At 36.5% G+C, this 26,058-nt stretch overlaps 1 protein-coding gene and 1 long non-coding RNA gene across 2 annotated transcripts in view; both read right to left on the bottom strand.

The window, feature by feature from the left end:
• Window positions 1-23,778, bottom strand: part of LOC140037907 (zinc finger BED domain-containing protein RICESLEEPER 1-like) — a 36,306-nt gene extending 12,528 nt beyond the window's left edge. Inside the window, exons 1-2 of the mRNA XM_072083072.1 lie at window positions 23,249-23,778; window positions 21,820-22,404 (exon numbers count right to left, since the gene is read on the bottom strand). Coding sequence (XP_071939173.1) covers window positions 21,820-22,404; window positions 23,249-23,778 — 1,115 coding nt within the window. The remainder of the gene's footprint in view (window positions 1-21,819; window positions 22,405-23,248) is intronic.
• Window positions 23,779-23,941: 163 nt separating this feature from the next.
• LOC140038109 (uncharacterized) lies at window positions 23,942-25,521 on the bottom strand. The gene is made up of 2 exons (XR_011841919.1): window positions 25,482-25,521; window positions 23,942-24,519 (listed from the first exon to the last, which is right to left on the bottom strand). It is a non-coding gene; the product is annotated as an uncharacterized lncRNA (long non-coding RNA).
• Window positions 25,522-26,058: the final 537 nt, after the last annotated feature.

Below are 26,058 nucleotides of genomic sequence, written 5' to 3'. Positions count from 1 at the left end.
TAATTTCCTTGAGTCAATAGGAAACTAGATAGTTGAATCCTAAGGGTAATCTCCAACGCTTTAAGATCCGCTTCTATGATTGCTCCTTGACGCCTCCTTCCAAACTTGCATTATGTGATGACCCCACCTCCCCCTAATGCGAACCCAAGGATTTGGTGAAGTGCCTATCCAACTCTCGTCAGGACTCACTCGTATATTTTCTTGAAATAGTATTTCAGGCCTCTAGATTAACATAAAAATTTCCATTCATCCAAGAATTTTAACTTAATTTACAACCTAAGAGTGAAACATAGAATTTCATTACCAAATCTCCAAAATACATTTCATCTACAAAAGTACAAGTACATGAAGATTATACACATTATTTCTGTGACAGCCCCACCTCACCCTAAGGCGAACCAAAGAGTTCGGCGGACCGCCTGCCCAACTCTCGCCAGGACTACGGAGTTGAATCACACAAATCCGATATAGCGCACAACGAATCCCTAAGAGAACAATCAATCGATGACTTCTAAGTTGAGAAACATGAGTTCTATACCATAAGGTACAATGGTACTTCGATCAAACGCCCCAACAGAAATGAAAATGAAGACAAAAATGCAAATGAAAAGCGGACACATCACAATCCGACCAAGGTATGGCCAGATTTCCGGCCAGATCGCTGGCCGGATATGAGGCAGTGAGTAACCCAAAAATTTTCCAAAACCCCTGCTAATCCGGCCAGATATCCAGCTAAGAACTACCCGGATACATGGCCGGATTTGGTGAACAGTTCCAGCCAGAATTTTCTTTCCTTGTTCAAATGCCGCGCTCGTCTGATCGTCCAATAGTTACAAGTAGCATCTCAACAAACGCAAAGGTACCATATCCAATGAATACACTTAATGTACATGATAAAACACTTATATACATACATTGCAAACTTTACAATTAAAAACGTGATACTTAATTAAAAGACAATTAGGGTTTTGATTACACAAGAGCTAACAAAAGAACGTCTACACTAGCTCAACCCTTTTCTCAAAATCACGGTTCAAAGTGTGGTTCCTTGTAAGGAAAACAAAGATAATGAGGAGGGGGCGAGTTTACGCTCAATGAGGTACCAAACATATAGCAATAAAATCATGACATTTCACATTTAACCAATCAGATACACATGCCAGATATAAGGTAAAGCAGTTAGACACAGTGATTCAAATAAGAAGGATACAGGTGGCTCTCAGGAACCAGATTTCCGTTGCAGTACTTGATCCAAACCCATTGACTCTCCGTCAACGTATATAGAACCAACATGTCCGTAGACCCCACTTTACGCCGAATCCCATCCAGCAAACATACCCCTTACCGGGTCCGAACACCTCAACAGAAACAGAAGTGGTAATACTCGAGTATACCAAAATCAAGGGTCTCAATACCCAAAGATTCCTAGAACAGACTACTGTGGTTCGTTATCGAATCGACCAGGCCCTTGCCGGCTCGACTCGAGTAATTTAGCCACAGGATTTGAGCTCAGAGGTCACAGAAAGGTCGTTGGATATAATCTTCCAAACAACGTCAGAACAGATATAGATACAGATAACAGATTCAAATTCACACAGTAAATAGGCATCCAGACAGACAAAAGAATGAGTGTGATGAAGTACACCCTCGTCTCAAACAGAATAAACAGATAATACAGTCATTCATATCATAGATTGCATGTACAGGAACCAAGTTAAGCAACAATGAAGGGAGTGGTACACTCACCAGTTCAAGTAAAACAAATTCAAACGTTCCCCCCGAAGTACTTCCTGGATCACCAGCACGTCCTAAAATGATCAAAGTAAAACAATTATAGTTCCTATGGGAACGACATTCACAAATGAAACTCAGCTATGAGTCATATGCCTAACCAAACGAACTACGAATGCAAGGGTGCAAAAGCGTGATTTTGGAACGAAAAGATAACGAGAGGACCTAGGGCTTGAACGACCCAAAAGCCCTTCATTTCTACCAAAAGGCAACTTAAATTTAAAGGAACCAAACGGCCTAGAAAATTGGACAGCATCTCTCCTAAATTTGCTTACTTTTCCAGCCATCATGGCTTCATTTTTCCTCAAATCAGCCCCAATGTCACACACCAAATAATCTCATTTCAATAGCCGTTCAATAGGCTCAATGTCGTACAAGTACAAAATCAAGCTAGGAAAATGTCCGGAAATGAAGTTTAAACTATAAAACAAAAGACAGATTTGACGTCGCTTAGCGTATCGGACACAACCGAAGCTACGCTTATCGAATTAGTGTGGAATTTATACTATTTCTAAGCTAAGATAAAGGGCTACATCTTTGATGAAGACCACTCAGTCCAGTTCATAGTGTAACCAGATCAAAATTTCAAATTACAGAACCAGAGTCTCACAATCAGGCTAGTTAACTGCACGATGCTTAAACGACAATAACTCACGCTACCGAAGTCCAATTGAGGCGTTGTTAGGGCCGTTGGAAAGCTAAGACATAGAACTACAACTTCTATGTTTTGGCCAAATGCTAATTCAGTACGGATCAGGGTGAACAGATGCGGTAAGATTGGTGAAATGTCAACACTGTCCACAGAGCTCTACCTATGGCAGTTAGGGGTATTTCTATCTTTTCACATGCTACAGTGCTCGGATTGAACTAAAATTTTACAGGTAGCTATAAAACATCATTTTCTACAATGTTCATGTTTTAACCTAAGGCTGATTCGACCTCCATCATGGCCGAACAGAACCAGGAAGAACAAGGTAAGATAAAACCCTAAACTGGAATTTCCGCACCAAACCAGAAATTTTCTGCAACCAATCATATCCAACATATACAAGCTCCATTTTACACTATAACAAGCCATCAATCCATGACTAAACAATAATTATTATATACTAATCAGAAAAATCACCAATAAATAAAAAATCTATCAAAACTCCATTTTCAACCATAAAACCTACCACAAATCAATATATTTAGCCACTAAAGCCACTAATTTAACATTATCAAGAACAAAGGAAGAATTTCTTTCACCTTGTAAACTCAAGAAAAATAGCAACTTAGGTCTTCCCTTTTCAAAACAACTCCACCACCTTCTTTAATCCTACCTAGCAAAGGATTTTTATGGAGTGATTTCAAGTTTTGGTAGTTGAATCACAAGATTTGTGCAAGAATGGAAGAAATAGTTGAAGCTTTTTCTTCTTTTCTCTCCTTAAGAGGTTCGGCCAAGGGGTTGGAAATAAAGATGATTTTTGGGTCAAAATTGAAGGTTTAGTAAAGGTAAGAAAGTTAGGCAAGTCCGACTTCCAATAGTTTTGTGACAAGTGGTCCTTTAGGGTTTCAATCCTATCCTTTTGTCTACCAATGGTAATTTATCTAGCTAACCTCTAATTGTATCCTAGCACCTTGTGAAATAATATCACTTGACACAAAACTCCAATAAGTTGTCAAAAATATATCGTATTTACTGCACTAGCGGGTCCCACGTCAATAATACACTTCAAACTTATCATGAACTAACTTAAACTAGGAAAATGATTTAAAAACTCTATTCACTTATAAAATCTCTGGAAAAATCGAAATAGTAGGGTATAATGAAGAAAAATGCAGGCGAGAAAATAAAATAAATAATATATAAAATTAGGAAAATTTACGGGTCCTCACAATTTCACGCTTACTTGCTCTGGGCTCCACTCCTTTACGGAAAACAAAATTAAAGGAATGAGTTAAAAGCCTAGTGAGGTTCTCAAACAAGCAGTCAAGTAGGTAAAGCATGGAAATATTACATTTAACATTTCACACACCTTGCACAATAATAAGCAGTCATTCAAGAAACAAACATTCAATCATTGTAAGGATACGTGCTCACTTGGAGCCATTCATTTAGTCATTCAGTCGCCGTCCATTTCCCTTATTCCTCCGACATTTGAAACATTTAAAAGTGAAAACTTCTTCAATGTTCATTTCATTCATTCATTCAGTCATTCATTTCAATCATTGAATTGTATTCACTAGCCAGTACTCTACCCGATTTCGTGGTTATACTCGAGTATACCAAACACTGTCCCAGGGTTACTAGCCGCCCGACCGAGTCCACTTCTGGCTCGAGTCGACTGGCAATAAAGGGCAAGGGCCTAGTTCAGCCAAAGGCTTACATTCATGCACAAGTAACATTCAATTATTTGATCATTGAAAATTCACATTCACTTAGATTGAGTGCGATAAAGTACACACTCAACCATTGAAAATCCATTTAACAATCACTGAAAAGCATTTAACATTCAAGCAAACATTCACAACATTGCACATAGTCATTGGTAGCACAACATGCAAGGAACACTCACCAATCAATCGAAATCTTTCACTTCAACCCTGGTTCGTCCTCCTGAACTCTCTCGAGTCCTGTGGTCATATACTTTATTAAAAAACTAACAATACAAAACCAAAATACATGAAGAAATTGAGGTTTCAAAACTTCATTTAGAAAATGAATCAATTTACAAGTTTTATGCCCATATAATTTATCAAAAATATAACATTTTTTTGTTCAAATCAAGGGGAAAACCTCATGTGCATACTAAATCAATGTTTCAAAAGTCATTTGGAGCACAAGAGTATCAATTATAATCAAACATTTGAGAAAATTAGAACAAGACTTTCAAAGTGCAAAATTGGAAATTGTCCGACTAGAAAATGATTTGCAGAAACTCATTTCTTTTCATTTAAATCTCGTCTTGGCTCAAAACTAACACACATGAAAAGAAATGGATTGTAACGAGTATTTTGGGTAAAATCATATGCAAGAGGAAAACAAAAATACTCTAGATTCATACCTCAACCCTCGCTTGTTAATATCAAAGGAAGATCATGTAAATAAAACTTATATAAATAGACCTCATGGCTTAGTAACCCTATGCAAGATACGTGCTCGCTCCTTTTGTTTTTGGAAAGAAAATGAGTAGAATATTTTAAATTTAAAACTTGACCTACGCAACTAAACATCATGTTTAAAATGGTCATCACATTCACCATGCAAAATGTATGAATTTTGGCAAAATTTCAGGTCATATACCACCACTAGAGTGGACTCAAGCATCCCTAAGCAAACTAAGTCCAAATCATCCAAAAATCACATTTCTGCATTCACTTTCACTCACTTACACTATAAGAAAAGAAACGGGCAGCATTTCTCCTATTTTTCCTTACATTTTTCCTCCAATTTCAAATCCAACTTTCATAGCCAAACAGCCCCAAACAAGTCCACAAGTGATAAGGTACAAGAGGTTCTTATTCTAAGCCACAAAACCAACTAAAGTAGGCATGTACCAAGCATATCTTCAACATATATCTAAGCTGAAAATTTGAACCCTAAGTTGGAATTTAACACCAAGAGCTAGAAATCCTTCAAGTGAAGCCAAAAATACATGTACAAGATAGAAAATCCTCGTGGCAGCCCAAAATTCATAGCAAGCTGGAAAATAATAATTCAAGGCTGGAAATTTCGAATGAAAGCTGGAAATTAACACTAAAGTTGGAAATTTGAATATAGAAGCTAGATAACTTCATACCAAAGCTAAAATTTCATATCCAACCTCATATCAAAACTAAACCATTCATATCAAGGCTAACCAATACATTCCAAAACTGAAAATTGCAACCTACTAAGTAAAACCATGAAATCTTCCGTAAAACTTCCATATTCAAGTAATATATCCATTAAAATGCAAGATTAAAGGAAAAAAGTAGTTCCTTGTCAAGAGTACCTTCAATCCCTAAGGAGAGTAGCAAACCACAGCTTTCTTTTCCCCAAAATAACTCCATACCAACCTCCTTCCTTCCTTGTTGCAACTTTCTATGGATGGATTTAGGGTTTGAGGTTGATTTTCCCACAAAATCTTGCTAGAAATCAAGATGAAACTTGAATAAATTTTCCCTCTTTTCTTCCCTTAGAAGTTCGGCTAAAGGAGCCAGGAAAATGATGGATTTTTCTTCAATTTTTCAAGATAAAGGCAAAGGCTAGTCTTGGTCAATGGGTCTTGGTCAAGGTGCTCTAGATAATTGACAAGTAGCATCACATGGTTCAAACCTATCTTTTTGTCTCTTGATTTATATCTAATGATTTATCTAACTTGTGTTCCTCCAATTCACTCTTAACATTTCTAATTACATACTACCTCTAATAGCACACTTGTTCTCGTCCACCAAAAATAACACATACATCTCACTGGTCGGTCAAACTACCTTAATACTCTAAAAAATTTAACATGCACTAAAATATAAAAGGGTAATAATATAAATCTTGATTCAACTAATAAAATCACCATAAAATTAAGGCAAGTAAAATAAAATAAAAGAAAATATAAATTAAAATTAAAATTTCCAAAAATAAGAGAAAATATAAAATAATTTTTTCGGGTCCTCACACATTACATGTTTGTAATTCTATCTAAACAATTTTAGAAAATTCACCTAATATAATCCTTACATAAGCCAAAGCCTAAATTCTTTCTAATCTATATATACAATACGTATAATAGTGAAAGAAACCTCGAGTTACATTCAAGAGATATTAGGTGATAAGAGAATTACATTGAGAATTTATAGAAAGGCATGGCATACAAGCCATATTTAATAAGTACCAATTATAAACATTCAACCATACAATCACATTGTTATTAGTCCATGATTATCCATTGTGCAATCATAAAATTCATCAAAATAAATGAAAGTATAAAAACTAGAGTCCAGCCATGAAGTTATAGTCCTTTGTCTCATAACCTCCCCACACCGACTACTTCTCCGATTTAGTCTCCACCTCTCTCTTTCTATCTCTATCTCTACTTCTTTGTCAAAACTTCTTCTACCTCCTTAAAAAGATGAAGTAACATTTTCTTTAGAAAGGAACAATGATGATAGCTTAATTTCTCTAGTTTTTTTTATAAATAATGGTAGAATCTTTCCAAACAACACAACCAAACCATTTACTCTTCACTTAAATACCTACACCTAGGGATGCAACTTCTTGCTTTGCCCTCCTTCTGACAAAAATAGAGAAAACTGTAATTACTTCTCTTTATAATTGTCACCTCCCATCACCAGAATTGGTAAATTGGCCAAGAAGTCAAAATATTAGAGGGTAATGATAATTTATTTAATCTTTTAGGTGACAATTCATTTAATTTTTATGTATGTATTGCCAAACTTCATCCAAAAGAACCACAAGTACACCTACAAATTATAGGCTATACAACACACCTTATTAGGGTTACAATACCCGTCAATCTTAGTCAATCAAGAGCTCTACAACCTACCATAGTAAATCCCTAATTTGAAACCCTAAAACTGAAATTTTTCGCATAAACTGAAATTTTCAGCAAACAACTACAATCAACACACAAAAGCTCCATTTTACACAATATAAAGTTATCATTCTGTAGTCAACCATTCATCATCATATAAAACCAGAAAAATCACCAATAAAATCTGAAATTTATCTAACTCTACCTCAAATCATGAAATCTTCCACAAAATAGCATATCTAACCACTACAAACCACTAATTTACCATTATTAGGAACAAAGAGAGAATTTCTTGACAAAGTACCTTAGAACCACAAGAGATAAGGTAGCTTAGGGTTTCTCCTTCAAAAACCACTCCACCAACACATTTAATCCTCCTTAGATAACACTTGCATGGAAGGATTTGCGATTTAATCGGTTGGAATTCAAGATTTGGACAAGAAAATGGATGAAGAAGTTGAAGTTTTCCCTCTCTTTTCTCCCTCTATGGTTCGGCCAAGATGCAAGAAAAATGAGGAAATTTTTGGTCAATTTTGCAGTTAGTAAAGGTGGAAGAAAGTTAGTCAAAATCCAACCTCCATTGAATACATGACACGTGGTACCTTTTATGTTTAAACCTATTTTCTTGTCTCTCCATGGTTAATCCATTTAGGTAACCTCTAATTATCTCCTAACACCTAGTAACTTAATCCCTTAATGCAAAACTTAACCTAATTGGTCGAATTTATCGCACTTAACGCACTAGCGGGTCCCACGTCCAATATACACTCCTAATATCTCATGAACTAACTTATATTAGAAAAATAATTTAAAACTATATTTACTTATAAAAATATCTGTAAATTTAGTATAATAAGGAAAATATAGAAAACGTGTGCAAAGAAATACAATAATGCCTAGAAATAAAGAAAATTTCCAGGTTCTCACATTGCCACTTGTCTCAATCTTGGCCATTCTTTCTTTAAACTTTGCCAAATAAGGTTGCTACCCTCCAAATATTTTAAATGTCTAATTAACACCCTTAAACTAGCATAAAAAGCCTCAAACACAATTAGAAGGATATTTGGTCCTAATGCATATAGTGAAATAAAATGATACCACTTCAAGGAGATGTTACAATTCATGTAGAATGCAATGCAAGGAAATGTTATAATTTATGTAGTCTTAGCGCAATGCAAGTAATTGAGGAGAATTTGTATTTTTAAGTGAGGGTTCTCACACAAACTACTTAATCATGACCTCCCTGAACTTTGCAATCATTTTTGAATTATTTCCTATAAAAATCAAATCATTTACATATAAGTATACAACAAGAATGTCACCGTGGACAGAACATTTGATATATAAAGTGTGCTCTTACGGATATATCTGAAAACCAATAGCAAGAAAATATGAGTCAATCCTGATATACCATATCTTCAGGGCTTGTTTCAATCTATACAGGACCCTCTTTAACTTATACATTTTATTTTCTTGATCGCTTCTAACAAATCCTACAGAATGCTCTACGTATATTTCTTCATTCAGAACTCTATACAGGAAATCTGATTTGACATCTATTTAATAAAGTTTTCAATTGTTTTTGCAATTAGAGAAATTATCATATGGACTGTGTTAAACTTGGCAAAAAGTACAAACACTTCAAAATATTTAATTCCAGGTTTCTGCTTGTATCTCTTCACTACTAGTTTGATCTTGTATGTATCAATTTCTTCATTCTATTTGAACTTAGTCTTTGACACCCACTTCACTTCAATAGACTTTTTGCTAGTTGGAAGAGAAATAAGCTCCTATATGTCATTCTTTTCAATGGCATGATTTTCGTCCTCCATTTCTTTTATCCAACGATCATCATAGGCTGCTTCCTCATACACTACTAGATCAAAATTTGCAAACAAAGAAAAATTAATAACATCTTCATCAGAAGGAACATTGTCTTGAGAAATCACATAATTCTGCATATAAGTTGGCATATATCGCTGATGTTGTAGACATCCTATTTAACTCAACTTGTGGACCTTGAACAATAGGTGATAGCTAAAAATCATAATTAGTCATCTTTTTCTGATAATTCAAAGTCATCTCTGCTATTTTGGGATCTTTAATAGACCAATTTCAAATGCCTCTTCCGTAAAAAGTCACGTTTCTACTCATTATCACATTTTCTGTCACAGAATTGTATAATTTGTAAATTCAAAAAATGTCACCGTAACTAATAAATACACACTTCTCCCCCTTATCGTCAAGTTTCTTCCTCAATTGATCAGGAATATGAGGGTATCAACTGATCAGGAATGTAAGAATAGGTAATGCACCTAAATAATCTGAAATAGCCAACAAATGGTCTTCTACCACTCCAAATTTCTTTTGGAGTTTTTTCAAGGATAAGTTTGGTAGAGCGCCTATTCAACAAATAAATTGCACAAAAAACTATCTCTACTCAAAAAGATTTTGGCATATTTTTTCGTTTCAAAATATATGTCAACATATCCATATTGTTCTATTTTTCCTCTTAGTCACGCTATTTTATTGTGGAAGATACTTGGTAGTCAACTGATGTTGAATACCATTTTTCTCAAGAAAATCATCACACACTACATATTCTCGATCGCTATTAGTTCTCAAAATTTTAATTTGATAGTCACTTTGCTTCTCAATAAAAGTCTTAAAAATTTTAAAAGTCTCACATGCATCAGATTTCTGCTTCAAAAAATGCTTCCAAACCTTTTGACTAAAATCATCAATAAAGGTAATGAAATACCTACAATCACCATTAGAAGGAAATTCCCCTGTGCACAAATCTAAATGAATAATTTTCAGTATTCTTTTGGCCCTCTAGGATTTACCAATATGAAAAACAACCCTGTATTGCTTTTTCAAAACACAAATATCACAAATTTGTCAGGATTTTTTATACCAAACAGCCCACTAATCATTCTTCTACTAGCCAAAAATTTCAAACTGTCAAAATTTAAGTGACCAAATTGCATATGTCACAGCCAATTATTATCATCTATCATTATACTCAAAAAAGAAAAATATTCAATATTCAAAGTCAATGAAAATAAGTGATTTAGAGTCATTAACACGCTGGAAATCATTCCAATATTTTTATCAAAATAGTGCAAGTAGTATTCCTAACACAAATGTCATATTTCTTCTCTAACAATTGGCCCATGCTCAATAAATTATAATGTAGCACATGAACATAGAAAACTTCAGAAATAAAATTAGCAAATCCATTTTTCAAGCTAATAGAGATTTTCTTCTTACCAAATACCTGTAAAACAATGTTATTTTTAAATTTCACTTTATCATAGATAGATTAATCAAGCTTCATAAAATAATCTTTCTTGCTAGACATATGAATTCTATAACTTGTATCCAAGTACTACTTAATTCTATCACCCATAGCGTTATTAGCTAATAATAAAGTTTGAATTTTTATTATTATCTTGAATCTGATTGTCAACAACATTAGTTTGAAAATTCCGTTTTATATTCTCTGTAGATCTACATTCAAATTATCTATGGCAAAATTTTCACAATTATACCATTGAATCTTTTGTCCAAACTTACTATATCTGCCTCTACCAGGACAATTTCTAAAATTAAAATTGTTACCTCTATTATGTCGAAGGATTTGATACACCTCCTCTGCCTCTATTGTTGTAGCTACTACCACCTCTATTGTTGTAGCTCGGATTTCTCTAATTGGATTGACCTTGCTCCTTAACTTTATTATTGTCTTTCAAATTCAATTGCATCTACAATGCTTTCTCTATCACATCCTTATTCGGAGTATCTTCTAATTTTCCTATTAATTCTTTGTTTATGTAGAATTAATGACCCCTATATAAATCTTCAATACTCAAAATTTTCAAATCTTTTTGTCTCTTGAATCATAGCTACACATGATTAAACTTCATAGGTATGGTGTTGAGAATTTTCTCAACAAATATTCTATTAGGAGATTCATATTGGATGAGTTCTATCTCATTTTTAACATATGACAAATGAGAAAAATATGGCTCAATAAATTCAGACTCTCGATTGTCATCAGTTCAAATTTTTGCTTCAACATCATCAAATTATTTTGTTGAACTCTATCAATTCCTTTGTACGTCTTTTCCAAAATATCCCAAGCTTCTTTGCCATATTTGCTATAGCAATTTTTCTAAAAACTGACATAACAATTGCCTAATAAAGTTGTGACAATTTTAGACTTTTTTATCTTATCCGCTTTACTAGTATCCTGAGCAAGTGAATTCTAATATGTCGATATAACCTACATACCTTTAGATGGCTTATCATTTGTTTTTACCAAAAATTGAACTTTATCTTCATTTTGAGTTTTTAGGATAGAAAAAAACAATATAGGGATTAAGATTTGCCATACTTCAATCTATCATAGCTCTAGTAGTACTCTGATGGACCCAAATCATAACAAATACAAACCCATAGGAAAATATTCAATAAAACGATTATAGAGGCAAAAGAATTTCTTCTATTACTTGAAACAAGGCTACAGCCACTTTTACAAAATATGCAAAGAAATGAAACTAATAACAGAGACAATTCTTAACAAAACCCTGAGGTTAACTAAATAAAGCCCTATGCAACTTACTTATCCCATATGAACTATTACTGACTATTACATTTGTTAGATTAAATCTCATATGATTAGACCCAAACTCTAAAGAATACAACTAATATTTCTAACAAATATACTAATGACATGTGGCCATAGCATAACAAATTAATTAGTAGTGGCTTGGTTTAACTATCTTCTAACAGTGAGCCAATGAGATTGGAAAAATAAGAATCTAATTGTTATTTTCGCACAACCGGATTTAGCTTTATTTGTTGATGGATTTTTTTTTGGTTCATTCTATTTTTTGTTGAAATTGATGTTCTGTGCTTGTATATTCAATCTAGATGCTTATTTTTCTACTACTTCTATGGGGTTTTGATAGTTCTTTGCTGGATAATTTTGGAAGAATTTTGCTTGAATTTAAGTATTCCTATGTTGGAGTTTGGTTATTTTGTGGGGTCAATTGTTAGGTTTCATTATCTTAAGTTCCATACAAGATTAAACCTTTGAAGCTTAATACTAGCATTTGCAGCTTTTGTGCTTCTTTGCCCAGAAGAAAAAAAAAAACTTTTGTGCTTCAATTGCTATTAGTCATGGTATTGGTGTTAACTAGGAAAGGGGGAAGGAAGATTTTGAAGAGTTTTGATGGGCATTTTGGAGAATCTATCATAACTTTGTGATGACATCATTCAAACTTAAGAGATCAAAATTAGTTTGCTAACGGCAAGTGCGTTTTTGATATGAAGTTTTGAATTTCAGGGAGCTTTTTGTAGTTTGGTTGAACATGAAGGTCTAAATTGAAATTTGGCCAAACCCTCGAGGGAGGTAAATATAATTAACCCTCTATTTTAATAATTTTGTTATAGTGACTAGTGCTGTTAATCGAGTCGAATCGAGCCGAGTATCTGAACGCCGAGCTCGACTCGTGACGAATTCGAGCTAGGTTCGAGCTTGCTCGACAGCGCAGATGAGCCATGATATGCACTCGAACTCGACTCAAAAAATGGAATTGCGACTCGAACTCGAGCTCGATCTCGACTCGTTTATCACAAACGATCCAGGCTCGGATGAGCTCGAGCTCAAAATATCTATCCGAGCTCGAGGCTCGAGTTCGGGGCTCGAGGCTCGATTTTGAGGCTCGATTTCAAAATATTTGTCCAACAATCAGTTATTACGAAGTCCTGCTCCAGCATAGTTCCATTTAATACATCCAAAAATTTGTCCAGCATTAGGCTATCCAAAATCAAAAAAATTACTAGGATTGGCAAGCAATGCCATTCTCATTCAAGAATACACAAACTCTAACCACATTTCATCCGAGACAACATATAAAACCATAACATCCATACAACCCAAACTCTAGGAATAAAAGTCAACAAATACACAAACTACAGCCTAATTCCATACGAGACGACATCCATAAGAGCCAATATATCATAACAAGTTTTGTCCAGCCAAATAAACACACAAACTACAGCCAAATAACTATGTAAAACACTGCTACATAGCTAAAAAGTTGTCCAACTTTAGAAACCACAAGACAAAGTACAGCAACCCCTTTAGAAATCACAAGAAAAAGTACATTTCACAAGTCCAGCTTTACAAAGAATAAGAAACAGCATCACATATTCTAGAAAATAGCCTTCAAATGTCTGGAAGATCAATTTCTTCAATTGTAGATGATTCGAGAATATCGAGTGTGTGAGGACTCGCAAATTTCTTGTATTTTTCTCAAAAATACCCTTTTATTTGAAAATTATTGTTTGTCAAAGCCCACTACCCAATTATTTCACAATAAGTGTAAGTAAACCTAGAAAATAGGGTTTTACGCTTCGGTTTCAAGTTTGGAGCAAAATTAGGGTTTTCGCGATTTTTCGCCGGATGAATTTTCGGTACAGAGTAAGGATTAAATTTGAGGATTAAAAGTGACTTTTAAGTGAGAAATAATATGTGATTGGTAGCAATGATATAAGGTTAGTGAATGGGAAGTAAAAACCCTAGTACGTGAGTTTTTAAGAAAAACGGCGCGAACCGGCGGGTCCCGCGCACTACTGATTGAACGCACCACTTGACCACCATTTTTCTCACCAAATAAATTTATTGAACTTGAGCAAAATATCTTCTCTCTTGGCAGCAAGGTTGACCGAAAATTAGTGGCTAAAATGACAAGGAAAGAAAGAAAAAAAAAGAAAGGTGGTGGTGGCGACAAGTGTCGCCACCATAGAGCTTCTTAATTAAGACCAAGACCATCTATTTAAACACCAAAACTTAGCAACTTTCTTCTTCATTTTGTTGCTGCTGGCCAAGAGGAGCAAGAAGAAAAACAACAAGGGGAAAACATTCCATTTCATCTTCAATCCAACAACCAAGTGAGAAATCAAACAAAACAAACCGATTAAACTTGTCCTTGAGTGATTAGTTAGTGACTTGTGGTGTGATTTTTGAAAGAGAAAGCTTGGGCTACTCTTAGTGAACTCTAGTCAAGGTAAGAAAGCTTATCTCTCCAAGTTTTACTTTCAATCTTGTTAAATTAAGCTTAGCAACTTGATTTTGTGGTGGAATCATGGATATTATCTTGTTTTGGAAGTTTTCTCCAATTTATATGATGAACTAGGACTTGATGAATTTCTGCCCAATTTGTTGTATGAAGTATATATGTTGAAATTAAGGTTATAAGAGAGGCTTTGGTAGTGATTAGACCAAGAAATTAAGGAAAGTTCCACTAAAAACTAGAAATTCCAGAATCTGGAAATTTTTCCCAACATTCTGTCCGAATTTGAATCCCTATGTTAGAGGCCGAATTGGCCTTAGGTCAAAAAAGGAAAGTTGTAGATAATGGTATTTTATAGGTGACTACCAAATTTCAGCTCAATCTGAGCAATGTAGGATGTGAAAAGTCCAAAATATCCTTACTATTTTAAGTATTTCCCAAGCAGTCCGCGTGATCAGTTAAGTCCAGTTTATCACATTTTTCGACTAGTATTCATTCTGATTTAGCTTTTTGCCAAAACATGAAAGTTGTAGTATTCTGAATTAGCTTTCAAATGCCTCTAAGAACATCTGATTCGGACTTGTGTACTCTGAGATATGTCTATTACAGTGTTCTGCGTTTAAACAACCGACGAATTGATTTCTGGTTTAGTAATTTGAGAATTTGACTAAGTTACATTAGGAACTGGACTAAGTGACCTTCATGAATGTTGTAGCTCCATGTCTTAGATTCGAAACGGCATAGGTTTCGTTTCAATCCGATAAGCGTAGCTTCGGATATGTTATTTCCGCATTCGTACGTCAAATCTGTCTTGTGCTGAGTTGAATTTCTGCACTTGTGATTGTTGTAATTCTTATTCTTATGATATTGTGAGCCTATGGAACGGCTCTTGACTTGAATTGCTTATGTGTGATGTTGGGTTGTGGTTGAGAAAAAATAATGAAGCCAAAATAGCTGGAAAATTAGGTAAACACAAAGGGCATGCTGCCCAAATTTTCGCTCGAGAGCTAGGTTTCTATTTGAACTTGTATACTTTTGTTTGGCCAATACCATGACCGGTTTTCCATTTTAAAACATGATTTTTCATCCTGGGGTTCAAACAACCCTCTTCTTACTTGAAAGTCATCTTTACACGTTTTATTCCTAATTAGTCGGGTTTCTTTGTTTCCCTTAAATGTTTTGCTCGATAAACTGTAATATGTTCTCTTGTTCAACCTTAGGTTTCATTGGTGACTAAGGGTAATATCCGGAAGGATATTTTGCACGTTATTTTGCATATCTAGGTGAGTGTTCTTTATTTGACTTTATGGCTTGTTGTTATCATTTGCTAATGTGTTAATTGCTTTTAATGATTTCCAAAACGAGCTTTCTAAGCGAGTGTGTACTTTATCGCACTCGACCTAAATAACTGTGCAATTTTCAAGAATTTAATGATTGAAATGTTACTTGCGCATGAATGTAAGCCTTTTGGGCTGAACTGGCCATTGCCCCTTGTTACCGGTCGTCTCGAGCCAGAAGCGGATTCGGTCGGGCGATTAGGGACTTGGGTGAACGTTTGGTATACTCGAGTATTACCCTGTAGGTTGGTGGAGACTGGCCAACGGCCAGGACGGGGGTGAATGAATGAATGAACGAACGAACGAACGAACGAGGGTTTATTGATAAACGAAAAATGCATTTTCAAATGATTGGAGGAATAAGGGGAAATGTCAGGAGAACGGATGAACGAATGAATGAATTGCTCCTTGTGAGCCGTATCCTTTTAATGAATGTTACTATTGCTTTCCATTGTAAATGTTTCTTGAATTATTGATACTCCATGTTTAATGTATTGATTTGATTGTTTGATTGTTTGATTATCTGTTTGGAACCTCACTGAGTTTTTAGCTCATCCCTTTAGTTTTGTTTTCCTTAACAGGGGACGGCGAGCAGGATGAGAGCATAGACTAGCCTAGTCTAGGTCTTTTGTTTCTTTTGTAATGGTTCTCGCCCTAGTGCTTGGCACAGGCTAGTTGTATGGTGAAGTGAGAACCTTTGTACATTTGATGGTTGTACTTCCTTTTGAGATAGCAATGTATATAAGTTCCACTTTAAGTTTGGATTGCTGCCCTATTTATTCTTGTGATTTGTTCTGGATTTGATTAAAGAACGACTGAGTCCCGGCGAGAGTTGGGCAGGCGGCCCGCCGAACCCTCTGGTACGCCTTAGGGGGAGGTGGGGTCGTTACAAGTGGTATCAGAGCTTAGGCTTCAGATCTCTGTAGTGTATCCTAGATTAAAGATTAGGATACCGGACTGTGGGATTTGATTGGACTTGAAAGTTAAGCGATTGAGGGATAAAATTTATAGTTGTTTCGCGTGGTTTCTACGTGGAGTGACCCTGGACTAAGTGGTGAATAAGTATGAGGGACTAAGTGAAGCTATGAATTGCGAATGTTATAGGCCTTAAATCTTTCTAATGGTATCTGAGGACCATAGATAGGTATGTCAGGTAGGAATTCCGATTGTAGATAGTTTACTCTTGGGACTGCAGCTCGAGATGTGAATTATCTTTTTTCAGATTCTCGTGCCTGAATACTCTATAGTTGAGGTGCTGCTAAATACTTGAGACTTACATTTTGGGAACATGAACAGGCTTTGTCTGACTAGAATGAGCACAAGAGATCAGGGACATCTAGTTTGGATAGTAAGTGACGTGAGAGACCGGACGGGCTGATACTGGGACGACTTCACCTTTTCCTTTTGATTTACCTGTATATTGTTATTACATGACGTTAGTATACCTGTATGTACATGGTTATCTGTCCAACTTGATATGTATTTGTGTATTTGCTTATCCGTCATCTTGGTATGGCGTGTTATGTGGGTATATGTTTATTTGAATATTTGGTGCCCTCAATAGTTACTTTAGCAACCTTATCGTGTTGATTTACTAAATTACCTTTTGGGGAAAAAGAAAAGAGAGGGAAAACATATATATGGACGGGAGACGTAGCCGTGGACGTGGACGTGGCCGTGGGAATGAACGAGCTCAAAAGCCAAGAGAGGAAAGAGAAACAACATCTGCACAAGAGCAAGGAACGAGGGTTGAAGCGGAAGACCAAATGGCAACAGTAATGCAACAAATGACAGATATCTTGGCAGGACTGGTGGATCAACAAGGTCAAATGGCCGTGAATCAACCCTGGAACCCTGAAATCAGAGAAGATAAGGCTCTTGAGAGGTTTCAAAAGTTTACTCCTCCGAAATTTCTTGGAGGATCTGATCCGGATATAGCCGAGCAATGGTTAGAGGCCATGATTAATATTTTCACCGTCTTGAACTACACCGAGCAAAGACAAGTAAACTTTGCGGTGTTCCAATTTGAAGGATCGGCCCGAGCGTGGTGGAACGTTATTAAAGCAAAATGGGAAAGAGAACAGACCATATGGACATGGACGAATTTCATAAGGGAATTTAACGAGAAATACCTCCCTCCTTTAGTTCAAGAGAGGAGAGAGGAAGAGTTTATTGGACTACGCCAGGGAACGCTAAGTGTGGCCGAATATGAAACAAAATTTACGAAACTATCCAAGTTTGCTTCTGAATTGGTGGCCACAGAGCGGCGAAGAGTAAGACGGTTTATACAGGGATTAAATTTGGAACTCCAAGAAGCATTAGCGGCAGTACAAGTGAATACGTTTACGGAGGCCCTTGAGAAAGTTCAAAGAATCGAGACTGCAAAGGCACAGATAAAAACTTTCCAGACCCAGAAAATGAGTGCATCGAGTAGTGTAGCGGAGGAATTAAGTGAAGCGAGAGTCCCTTCCAAAGTACAAAAAGTGAACTTTTTGTCCCACCCACCATGGACATTAGGGGCGATAGGTGAAGGATCTACAAAAGAAAGCCAAATCAGATTTGGGAAAAATTTTCAAGAAAGCCAAAAGATGGCTTCTCACGTGGTCTGTGGGTACTGTGGAAAGGCAAATCATGTCGAAAGCGATTGTTGGAGAAGGGGGCGGAAATGTTTAATCTGCGGAAGTGGCGATCATCAAGTTAGCAACTGTCCGAGGAGACAGTCACGTGAAAGCAATACTCTGCAACTGGATGGAGCTAAATCACAAGTGAATGAAGGAGGGAAACGAACTAGCAGACCGGCAAAGGTTTATGCTTTAGACAACCGACAAGTTCCAGACTCGTCTGAGGCAACTGAAGGTAAAATTTCGAGGACGAAATTTTTTTAAGGGGGAGAGAATGTGAGGACTCGCAAATTTCTTGTATTTTTCTCAAAAATACCCTTTTATTTGAAAATTATTGTTTGTCAAAGCCCACTACCCAATTATTTCACAATAAGTGTAAGTAAACCTAGAAAATAGGGTTTTACGCTTCGGTTTCAAGTTTGGAGCAAAATTAGGGTTTTCGCGATTTTTCGCCGGATGAATTTTCGGTACAGAGTAAGGATTAAATTTGAGGATTAAAAGTGACTTTTAAGTGAGAAATAATATGTGATTGGTAGCAATGATATAAGGTTAGTGAATGGGAAGTAAAAACCCTAGTACGTGAGTTTTTAAGAAAAACGGCGCGAACCGGCGGGTCCCGCGCACTACTGATTGAACGCACCACTTGACCACCATTTTTCTCACCAAATAAATTTATTGAACTTGAGCAAAATATCTTCTCTCTTGGCAGCAAGGTTGACCGAAAATTAGTGGCTAAAATGACAAGGAAAGAAAGAAAAAAAAAGAAAGGTGGTGGTGGCGACAAGTGTCGCCACCATAGAGCTTCTTAATTAAGACCAAGACCATCTATTTAAACACCAAAACTTAGCAACTTTCTTCTTCATTTTGTTGCTGCTGGCCAAGAGGAGCAAGAAGAAAAACAACAAGGGGAAAACATTCCATTTCATCTTCAATCCAACAACCAAGTGAGAAATCAAACAAAACAAACCGATTAAACTTGTCCTTGAGTGATTAGTTAGTGACTTGTGGTGTGATTTTTGAAAGAGAAAGCTTGGGCTACTCTTAGTGAACTCTAGTCAAGGTAAGAAAGCTTATCTCTCCAAGTTTTACTTTCAATCTTGTTAAATTAAGCTTAGCAACTTGATTTTGTGGTGGAATCATGGATATTATCTTGTTTTGGAAGTTTTCTCCAATTTATATGATAAACTAGGGCTTGATGAATTTCTGCCCAATTTGTTGTATGAAGTATATATGTTGAAATTAAGGTTATAAGAGAGGCTTTGGTAGTGATTAGACCAAGAAATTAAGGAAAGTTCCACTAAAAACTAGAAATTCCAGAATCTGGAAATTTTTCCCAACATTCTGTCCGAATTTGAATGCCTATGTTAGAGGCCGAATTGGCCTTAGGTCAAAGAAGGAAATTTGTATAGAATGGTATTTTATAGGTGACTACAAAATTTCAGCTCAATCGGAGCAACGTAGGATGTGAAAAGTCCAAAATACCCTTACTATTTTAAGTATTTCCCAAGCAGTCCGTGTGATCAGTTAAGTCCAGTTTATCACGTTTTTCGACTAGGATTCATTCTGATTTAGCTTTTTACCAAAACATGAAAGTTGTAGTATTCTGAATTATCTTTCAAATGCCTCTAAGAACATCTGATTCGGACTTGTGTACTCTGAGATATGTCTATTACAGTGTTCTGCGTTTAAACAACCGACGAATTGGTTTCTGGTTTAGTAATTTGAGAATTTGACTAAGTTACATTAGGAACTGGACTAAGTGACCTTCATGAATGTTGTAGCTCCGTGTCTTAGATTCGAAACGGCATAGGTTTCGTCTCAATCCGATAAGCGTAGCTTCGGATATGTTATTTCCGCATTCGTACGTCAAATCTGTCTTGTGCTGAGTTGAATTTCTGCACTTGTGATTGTTGTAATTCTTATTCTTATGATATTGTGAGCCTATGGAACGGCTCTTGACTTGAATTGCTTATGTGTGATGTTGGGTTGTGGTTGAGAAAAAATAATGAAGCCAAAATAGCTGAAAAATTAGGTAAACACAAAGGGCATGCTGCCCAAATTTTCGCTCGAGGGCTAGGTTTCTATTTGAACTTGTATACTTTTGTTTGGCCAATACCATGACCGGTTTTCCATTTTAAAACATGATTTTTCATCCTGGGGTTCAAACAACCCTCTTCTTACTTGAAAGTCATCTTTACACGTTTTATTCCTAATTAGTCGGGTTTCTTTGTTTCCCTTAAATGTTTTGCTCGATAAACTGTAATATGTTCTCTTGTTCAACCTTGGTTTCATTGGTGATTAAGGGTAATATCCGGAAGGATATTTTGCACGTTATTTTGCATATCTAGGTGAGTGTTCCTTATTTGACTTTATGGCTTGTTGTTATCATTTGCTAATGTGTTAATTGCTTTTAATGATTTCCAAAACGAGCTTTCTAAGCGAGTGTGTACTTTATCGCACTCGACCTAAATAACTGTGCAATTTTCAAGGATTTAATGATTGAAATGTTACTTGCGCATGAATGTAAGCCTTTTGGGCTGAACTGTCCATTGCCCCTTGTTACCGGTCGTCTCGAGCCAGAAGCGGACTCGGTCGGGCGATTAGGGACTTGGGTGAACGTTTGGTATACTCGAGTATTACCCTGTAGGTTGGTGGAGATTGGCCAACGGCCAGGACGGGGGTGAATGAATGAATGAACGAACGAACGAACGAACGAGGGTTTATTGATAAACGAAAAATGCATTTTCAAATGATTGGAGGAATAAGGGAAAATGTCAGGAGAACGGATGAACGAATGAACGAATTGCTCCTTGTGAGCCGTATCCTTTTAATGAATGTTACTATTGCTTTCCATTGTAAATGTTTCTTGAATTATTGATACTCCATGTTTAATGTATTGATTTGATTGTTTGATTATCTGTTTGGAACCTCACTGAGTTTTTAGCTCACCCCTTTAGTTTTATTTTCCTTAACAGGGGACGGCGAGCAGGATGAGAGCATAGACTAGCCTAGTCTAGGTCTTTTGTTTCTTTTGTAATGGTTCTCGCCCTAGTGCTTGGCACGGGCTAGTTGTATGGTGAAGTGAGAACCTTTGTACATTTGATGGTTGTACTTCCTTTTGAGATAGCAATGTATATAAGTTCCACTTTAAGTTTGGATTGCTGCCCTATTTATTCTTGTGATTTGTTCTGGATTTGATTAAAGAACGACTGAGTCCCGGCGAGAGTTGGGCAGGTGGCCCGCCAAACCCTCTAGTACGCCTTAGGGGGAGGTGGGGTCGTTACAGAGTGGTTCCTACAAAACTAAAACAATAAAGTTACAACTCCTAACAAGATAAAATAAGCTGCCAAAATAAACTAGTAGAAGATATATTTTATTTACACGCTTGATGTTTTTTAACCCATTAAGATTTTGAATCCAATTATTCCCACAAAGTAGCATTTGCACCGTTTCAACAGATATAGAAGCACACCTATCATCGATTATTCTACCACCAGCACTGAAAGTATATTTGGACGCCACAGTTGTAACTGGAATAGCGAGTACATCACTTGCCAATCTTGACGATATAGGAAACCTCCACCTTTCCCTTTTCCACCAACCCAGGACATCAAGATTTGCATTTGCATCACAAACATACCTGCCCTCTTCCAAAAAGACATCTAAATCTGATTTTTCAGGGGGAGCCTTGTCAATTTCACTAACAATCATCTGAAATTTTTCTTTCCCAGTTAAAACATTAACTCCAAGCTTTTTAGCAGCCCCTTGGGTAGATTTACTTGAAATTTTTGCATGTTTTCGTTTTCCAGCTTCCCTTTGTGGTTCCTCACTATGAGATGAGATGTGAGCATCCACATATTCATTATAGAGGTCATAAAGAATGCATCTAATCTCATCAATGTACCTAGGGGCTTCACCTTCTCCATAAATAACTGGGAAAGTATGATTAACAAGGACCATTTTGTACCTCGGATCAAGAATAGCACCCAAAGACATCAAGACATTGCTTTCACCCCAATACTTGTCAAATTTTTGTGCCATACTCTCAGCCATAAACCTAATATGATCAGAGAAATCGAGAGCTTTTTCATTTAACAGTTCTTTAATCCTAGGGGTGGCAATTCGGGTCCAAATTAGGTTGGCGACCCAACCCCATCAGAAAATCTGTTGACCCGAACCTGAAAATTTCAGGTTGACGGGTTGGCCAGTCGACCCGAAATGACCCGAAACTTAATTTGAATTTATTAATTTATCACTGTAATTTCTAATAAAATTAACTTCTCACAAAACTAATTACATAATCAAGTAATAAAAATTTAAATAAATAATTCCAAACCAAATCTAAAATAAATTAAACACCGTAAAAGTGTTTTATCCCAAATAAAATATAAAATAAATTAAAACAGTATAAAAGTAAAAAATAATATAATATATTATTTGTCCAAATATAATAATTTCAACTTCACACAAATTAAATAAATTTATTTAGGATTAAGTAATTAATGCCTTTGAAAAAAAGAATAACTTAGTTTAGTTAGATAAAATTATTTTTATGTTTATTAAATTATTTTTAATTCGTAAATGGGTCATATCGGGTCACTACGGGTTGACCCAAAATCAACATGTTTTCTTTTCGGGTTCATCAGATTCAACTCGATTCTGACCCGAATTCCCGAAACTTCAATCCAAACCCATTAATGTCGTGTTAGGTTCGTGTCGTGTTTTCAAGTCGTGTCGAAAATTGCCACCCCTATTTAATCCTATACAACTCTACAAGAAAAATGTTAGCTGTTGGGTAATCGGATCCAGAAATAATATTGGCGATCTCATAAAAAATACCCAAAAATTTACAAATTTCTTCAACTTTCATCCACTCGTGCTCACTTGGGGCATAGTGAAACCCAGGATCAATGTCCCCATGCCTGGGAAATACATCCCTAAACTCTAGAGCCGAAGCCAACATCAAATAAGTGCTGTTCCACCTAGTTGGGCAGTCCAAAATGAGCTTTTTAGAAGGCAATTGAAGCTGTTTTTTTATTTTGGCAAATTCATTGAGATGAGACTCTGAATTTTTCAAATATTTAATCCCTTCTCGAACAACATCAATCACATCAACAATTTGATTAAGCCCATCTTGAACAAGCAAATTAAGTATATGGGCACAACACCTAACATGAAAAATTTTTCCTCCAATGCTCAACCTTTTTCTTAGGGAGAAATCCTCTTTAACTCTCCTAATGCATACATCATTATAAGAAGCATTGTCCACAGTGATAGTAGAAACCTTATTCTCAATCCCCCACTCAAGAAAACACTTACTCAAAGCATCGGCAATAATTACCCCCGTGTGAGGAGGTGGGACATTACAAAAATTTAGAACCCGTTTTTGCAACACCCAATCACTATCAACAAAATGCCCTGTCACAGCCATGTATTGAATTTTTTGGACCAGATTTCCACAAATCTGTGGTTATACTAACCCTATTGGTACCTTTTAATATATTTCTAAGCCTTCTCTTTTCAAGCATGTAAGCAGTCACACAATCTTCCTTTACTGTTTGCCGGTTAATCTTTTTATAAAATGGAGATGTAGCTTTCATGAACTTGTTAAAAACAACATGGTCCAACATAGAGAAAGGATACTCATGCACAAAAATCATATGAGCTGCTAACTCTCGTACTTTAGCATGATCTTAGGAGAAATTAGTTATAGAAGTTATACCATCCGAGGGTCCTTCAGTAAAGGATAACACTTGCTGCCTCTTTCGATTTTCCTCCCCAACAGCCAGCCTCTTTTGTAGGCAATTTTTGAGGTGACGCTTGTGTTGAGAAGTAGCTCCAGATGGACTTTTGGCAAATAGTTCTTTGCAGTGATTGCACTGCACTTTCAATGTTCCATCAGGCTGTTTTACTACTATCATATCCTCCCATATTGTTGACTTCTTTTTCCGTTGCTTTTTTTCAAACGGATTTGCTCCTTCAACAGGACCTTTTTCCCCTGTTTCTGCTCCTTCATTCAGCTGCTCTAAGTTATCTAAGTCCAGCTCTTCTTCACTCATCTCATTAGCATTAGACTCCACCTCAAGTTCTTGTTCTACAGCTTCATTTCCAACCTCCATAATAGGACTTGTTGACGATCCTTGGTGTGAATGAAATGGAGGACTGTACATACCTATTATTTAAAAGGGAAAATATACTTGAGTCAAATCCATAAGGAACATATGCAGGAATATATGCAGTCAAGTCCATATGATATTTAATAACTATTTTCAGCTTGCTTTTCGCCATTTCTACAAATGCATTTATCTAAATTAGCAACAAAACCTGAAGTACCTTCACCCAAGGTAGTGAAGGGTAGGACCCAAATAACACTCTACCAGTAAGTAGTAACCACAATCATTTGGGGTTCAATCAGGACAAAAAGAGATTAGACATGGTGGATCCTATATATATAAAGCGTTGAAAGTACCCGAAATCATCTCATGGCCAAAACAAAAGCAAGTATGTACTAGTACTTTATAAGTCTAGCTTGCTACATCAAAAAACAAAAAAACCCAGATAATATTGATAATTCTTTCATTAACGTTCGTTCATTGAGCAATGCGTTAATTTTGCAGCAGTAATTACTAAGTCCAAATGCAAAATTCTAACAAAACAAACCAACTAAAGAGAAAACAAGGAGAAGTCAGAAAAATCATATATATATATATATATATATATATATATATATATATCAACGGTAATTTATGTCAGACCACCACCAAAATGTGCATCCTGAACAAATGACAAAAAAAGTTTAGTTCCAACTCCAAGTGTGTTGTCCCCTGGCCTAAACAGAGGAGGTAGAGTGCCACCAGCATGTATAAGTAGGCGTTATTAACAACGACAATTAATGGGAACATTCTCAGTAAAAAACAAGTCAAATATTCTGAATCAAAAAACCCCCCTCCCTCCGTCCTCCAATTTGGTGTTAGAGACAGACTGACTGACAAGCATCGTCCTTGATCCTACAACAAATAATAATAACGAAGGGGGGCCAGGCAACGAAAACATAATAATAATATTATTCTCTCCGAGTTGGATTGGATATCTTTTAGTACCTTATTAGTCACTCACTAAAAATTAAACACTTACCAGAAATCACGATGGATTAGAGAAACCAGTCAAATTGGACTGGTTTTGGCTGTTGTAGTGGACCGGCTGTTAATGGAAGAAAACAGAGGTGCTGGCTGTGGGCTGCAGTGGAGAGGCAGAGCTTGTTGTGGGTTGCGGCTGTGGGCTGCGGGTATCTAAACGTCAGGCTGCGGTGGAGAGCTGTGGTGGAGAGGCAGAGGTTGCTGTGGGTTGTGGCTGTCGGCTGCGAGTTGCGGCTGTGGGTTGCGGTGGAGAGGCTGCGGTGGAGAGGGAGGTTGCTGGCCGTGGGGTTGCTGGCTGTGGAGTGCGGCGGAGAGGAAGGTTACTGGCTGTGGGGTGCGGCGGGAGACGAAGGGGTGCGGCTGTGGGTTGCGGGGGAGAGGGAGGTTGCTGGCAGTGGCTGTTGAGTGCGGCGGAGAGGAAGGTTGCTGGCTATGGGGTGCGGTGGAGAGGAAGGGGTGCGGCTGTGGGTTGCGGAGGAGAGTGCGACTGTGGGTTGGGACTTGGGAGGTTGCTGAAATGAAACGATGCAATATCGAACCCTAGTCCAAATTTCTTCTCTTTGACTGCTAAAATG

This window comes from Coffea arabica, chromosome 3c, assembly GCF_036785885.1.
Source record: "Coffea arabica cultivar ET-39 chromosome 3c, Coffea Arabica ET-39 HiFi, whole genome shotgun sequence".
In the NCBI taxonomy this organism is placed as follows: domain Eukaryota; kingdom Viridiplantae; phylum Streptophyta; class Magnoliopsida; order Gentianales; family Rubiaceae; genus Coffea; species Coffea arabica.
This window is presented reverse-complemented; position numbering and strand designations above follow the sequence as displayed.